Below are 4,780 nucleotides of genomic sequence, written 5' to 3'. Positions count from 1 at the left end.
GCGATTTTCTTTGGCGCCACTTTGTGGATGTTAAGGGAGGCGAAAGAAGAGGTGGAGGAAGGGCACTGTCAAGCAAATTGACAGACAGTTCTCCAAACCAATAGTTCGCGGAGAGCGCTGTAACTTTTACGCCAATCAGATGACAGACTTTACTGTCAACTTCCGGATGTCGTGAATCTCGCAGTCAGACTTCCTCCTTTCACTCAATCCCGAAACGTGCGCTTCCAAGGTAAACACTGAACAAGTAACATATCTTATGTTAAACATCCTGTCATTCCTAGTTCTAGATAATCGTGTATTCTCCATTATAATTGGTATGAGATATTTGATAGTCGATTGGATGTCGAACTTGTATTTAGCTTTGGGGACAAATAACTGAACATTTTGTCAACAACACGATTTCTTCGACGACTTAACGAAAAGTGATGATCTTATAATGTGACATATTGTTGCGTGGGGTAGTTTAGTTTACGTCGAGTAAACAAGGCTCACGGTTTCGGTGTTGTGATTTATTTTTGTTGCTGTCCAGAAGAAGTCAGCTCCACGTGAACACAGCCATGGGACGCCGTAAGTCCAAGAGAAAGCCCCCTCCCAAGAAGAAGCTGACAGGAGACCTGGACACCCAGTTCACCTGTCCATTCTGCAATCACGAAAAGTCATGTGATGTCAAAATGTAGGCCATTCATCTATTGTATTAAAGTCTATGCTAGTATACACCAACAAAACAACTAAGCCTCGGTTTCAAAGACAAAGCAGCATGCCACACTTATTTCAAACACAAGGTTGTCCATCTTTTCCTTTTTTTCAAACAGGGAAAGGAGCCGAAACACTGGGATAATATCCTGCACAGTTTGCCTGGAGGAATTCCAAACCCCTATTACATGTATCCTTTTAACGTGTATATTATAATAACAACTGTTGTCACAAGCTACTCTTGTCATTATGAGGTTGCATAGTTTAAGTTGGGAATTGTAAGTACGTAGTTAACTTTATAATTTCATTAGGTGGCATCTGTTTTGGCACAACGATTTAAGCAGGATGCAATTACAGTTAAATCTCTTCACACAGACACATGATATCTCATGGAATGTTTTTGCAGTTATAATGTCCTTACCTTACTTCTAAAGACCTGTCAGAGGCTGTGGACGTGTACAGTGATTGGATAGACGCTTGTGAAACAGCCAATCAGTAGCCTTCACCAGGGCTGAAGTCATGTCGGAAAAGGGAAGAGGGCGTACGAGTGGAGAAGAAGATCCTGGTCCGATTCCTCCAATCCCTGCAAGTCTTCAGCCCAAGCGTAACCCTGACAACCAGTCGCCACAGAGGCTAGGATGGACCAGGCATTTGTAGTCCTAATCAGTTCCTACTTTAGCTTTCAGCTGTTAGTCTTTCTAGGCTTTTTTGGGGTCTGTTTTTGACCATAGTGGTTTACTACTCTACAGAACCGTGGTTCACACTTGTGTTCCCCAACTCTCTCTGACTTCTCGAGGTGTACAGTGTTAGTTCATTCCAAGGGGATATATACACTACAGTGCGTTATGGATTTATGCTTAGTTTAGCTGCTAAAAGCTGACCCAAAAAAAAAAGCTGTCCTAACAATCTACTGTTGCTTCCCTCTTTCCGGTCTTGAATGGCACGGTTTCTGCCATTTCACAGACCAGTGGTTTTAGAGGACATAAGGAAAGATGTGAGGGATACATTTGAGATTAAACCCATAATTCAGAGTGTGTTTTTATGCAGTTAGCATATCAAATAGTGTTGGTATATTTTTATCCAAATGCAACTCATATTTTATTAAATATATTATAAGTGGGTAAACCACTTAGTCGATTTGACTAGTTGGACTAGCAGAGTGATTTGGTTTTTAAAAAGGAGGTTAGAGAGTACAAACAAAGGGTAAAAACAAACAGGTCCAGAATGACTTTGATTCAAAGCTGTTTTAGTATCTCAAACACGGTTGGGGTCAGTTGGATTTAAAGTCAGTCAATTCATGAAGTGGTGATGTCTGTTAATGTAAACAGTTTCTCATTTTCAGTTAGATGAAATAACATTGAAATTCTCTACTTGCGATCATTAAGTTGTAAGTTCAATTTACTTTCTGGTTTGACAGAATTGAAATTCAACTGACCCCAATACTGATCTGGAATGAAAATAAGATGCCAATGATTTTAAAATTTGTTGCCCTTCGTAATATTGTACAGATTTTTATGTGATGAATAAAAAAGTGATGTCTTTAGACACCAGATTGTCTGTTGTGTGTCTTTGTCTGATTTTGTTAACCAATTATTGTAAGAAAGAACTGCCTATATTGTGAGTAACAGTTTGCAATAATAGGCCGACAGCTCAATAAGTTGTTCCCCGACAGCTCCCCAACGCATAGCCTTTGACAATCTCTGCGCATCTAGTGCCACCAGGTGGTAAGAGATGGACTGACAGCCTCCCAGTCCATACCGAAGTAGCCTGAGTCTGTCGAGAGTTATACTGAAGCAGTGAGTCCAGAGAGAGAGAATAAGAAATACAGGCGGGTTCATCCACAGTGCCGATTGTTATATAGTACATTGTGAAAATTGAGCGGGGGGACGAGGACTGACCAGGAAAAAGTCCCTAGAGCTAAAATGAAAGAATGATGAAAGACTTAAACTGTGGCTAGAAACAACAGGCCCTTCTACAAAAAAAGTAGAAACTCTCTGCTCGGAACATATCTTATCAACTGTCTCTAACACAGTTCTGAAGGAGAGCAATGATTCTAACAGGGCACCAGATGGAGAGAGGATACTCTGTAGCAATTCGCAAACCAAACCCGCAGTGTAATTACCCGGCAGTGGGCGCTAATAGATCAGATATGGAGTGCTAAACTGTCTTCTGCAGCGAGTGTATTACGTGTGCGTGCCCATGCATGTGTTAGGCTGCATTGTGCATGGATGGATCCCAGCTGGACATATTGATAATGCATTATAGCAGTGCAGAGGGGGATGATCACAAGGGAGAGTGGTTATCAGTTTCTAATCTCTCCCTCGCTCTCTCTTTCTCTTTCTCTCTGTCTCTCTCTCTCTCCCTCTCCATCTCTCCCTCTTCATTCAGCACACGAGGTCAAGTGTCACTCTCTGTCTCCGTTGTCAAGGCTGCCAATCACCCATACAGCGCGCGGCAACGGTTTCCAAGGAAACAGAGGGATTCGGTTGCTAGGCACCTGGAGCTGTGCTCACAATAGTCATTTTGTTACTTGGGTGCGCACACACACATACACACACGCATACACACAATTACAGGAACATGCATGATCAACAAGTTTGGTACTGAACATCGAAAATGGACTAATTAGAGGCAATGCAAAAGAACAAAGCGTTTGCTCTACAACTACGTTGTAAAGCAGTCAGCCGATGGTGATACACTGCATAATATGACAAAACAAAACAGTGCCAAGAAATGGCTAGTTCTGCAGGGTAAGCTTACACCTGTGATTTATAACACGTGTAGCAATAACGATAATGTACCTAAACACATTTTTTTCCACAGCACCTATTGCACTCTGATCTGCAACCATTCATCAACAAGCCCAGACATCAACGCTTCCACCAAGACTCCTTCCTCCTTCCCTCAAGTCGATCAATCAAACACATAAACATCCATCATTCCACCTAGAAATAGCTTCGCCACACAAGATCAATTGATCGGTTCTGCGCCCCGTGAACCCAGTGAACTCCATCCAGCCGGGCCTACGGTTGTCGTACTAATACACACACTGACAGCTCCTCAGCCGGGCTGAGTGGTGAAATGTCAGCCAGTCGTGCAAGCCTCAACATGTCCTCCTGCGTTACTGTCTCGAGCTGCGGCAGCTACAGGCGTCAAACTCACACGCTCCGATTTAGCATGTGGAGTTATAAATAGGGAGGGGAGATGGGAGGGATGGGGTGCGAGTTGTGTGGGTGGGGGGTGATGGTGGTGTGTTATGTGTGTGTGTGCGTGTGCGCGTGTGTGTGTTATCGTGGACCATCGCCGGTGTGTGTGTGTGCGTGTGCGCGTGTGTGTGTGTTATCTTGGACCATTGCTGGTGTGTGTGTGTGTGTGTGTGTGTGTGTGTAGGTGTGATCACTCGATGGAGCCTGATGGCTTCAAGTCACAACATGGATCCAGTCGAAGCTCAAAGGTGGTGTATTGACTAGAGACCATACTCACTCACTCACTCCTCCATAGGTGGAAGAAAAAAAAGCGAGTTAGCAGGCTACACCAATAGCTCTTAGCATAATGTCTTCATTCATCCGTTGTGGTGAGGCCAGTCTCTTAGCTAATGACACAGCTTCCATGGCGATATCGCTTCCACTCAGCTACGCGTATTCTCAAGCAATAACATCGACTTTCTGTATTATTAACCCAAGAATACCCGTGGTCGAGAAGGGAGCACAGAGTCCAGCCTCCTCCTCCCCTCCATCTTCTCTCTCTCTCTCTCTCTCTCTCTCTCTCTCTCTCTCTCGTTATGTCCATCTTCTGTTCTCTCAGTCGCAGTGTCGTGCGGTTGCTTTGAGGTCCAGTCGACGGAGGGGGAAGAGGAGTCGTCGTCGTGGTTCCCTGCAACGACGTAAGAAGGAAAAAGAAAAGGAGGAAAAACATCTTTGTTGAAGTTGGTTTCCGAAAAAAACAATTCCAACAAGTTGGAATGAAAAAAACGATCGCTTGACAGACAGACAAGAAAATAAGGCGTTCTCGTAGGAGGAAAGAAGGAAAATGTTCTCCGTACACCTTATTCGTAGAAATGAGCTATGTACACCATAGATATACAGTA

At 43.7% G+C, this 4,780-nt stretch overlaps 1 protein-coding gene across 2 annotated transcripts; it reads left to right on the top strand.

Moving 5' to 3' along the window:
• The first annotated feature begins 204 nt into the window (after positions 1 to 204).
• LOC308149682 (transcription elongation factor 1 homolog) lies at positions 205 to 2,244 on the top strand. Of its 2 annotated transcripts, none has more exons than XM_080522577.1 (4): positions 205 to 229; positions 530 to 673; positions 813 to 883; positions 1,128 to 2,244. In XM_080522577.1, exons 2-4 carry the CDS (start codon positions 558 to 560, stop codon positions 1,190 to 1,192), a joined length of 252 nt encoding a protein of 83 aa, XP_080378703.1. In that variant the 5' UTR covers positions 205 to 229; positions 530 to 557; the 3' UTR covers positions 1,193 to 2,244. The 2 variants fall into 2 exon arrangements, with proteins under 2 accessions (XP_080378703.1, XP_080378704.1); XM_080522578.1 differs by having other exon boundaries at positions 209 to 229; positions 533 to 673.
• Positions 2,245 to 4,780: the final 2,536 nt, after the last annotated feature.

Source organism: Nansenia antarctica (genome assembly GCF_963989245.1).
Source record: "Nansenia antarctica genome assembly, chromosome: 2".
Taxonomy (NCBI): Eukaryota; Metazoa; Chordata; class Actinopteri; order Argentiniformes; family Microstomatidae; genus Nansenia; species Nansenia antarctica.
The sequence above is the reverse complement of the archived record's forward strand: the minus strand, read 5'-3'. Positions and strand labels throughout refer to the sequence as shown.

Coding starts and splice junctions, on each gene's coding strand:
- LOC308149682 (XM_080522577.1), top strand. CDS start 558: ATGGGACGCCGTAAGTCCAAGAGAAAGCCCCCTCCCAAGAAGAAGCTG. Junction 674..812: donor AAGTCATGTGATGTCAAAAT/GTAGGCCATTCA, acceptor TTTTTCAAACAG/GGAAAGGAGCCGAAACACTG. Junction 884..1,127: donor ATTCCAAACCCCTATTACAT/GTATCCTTTTAA, acceptor TTACTTCTAAAG/ACCTGTCAGAGGCTGTGGAC.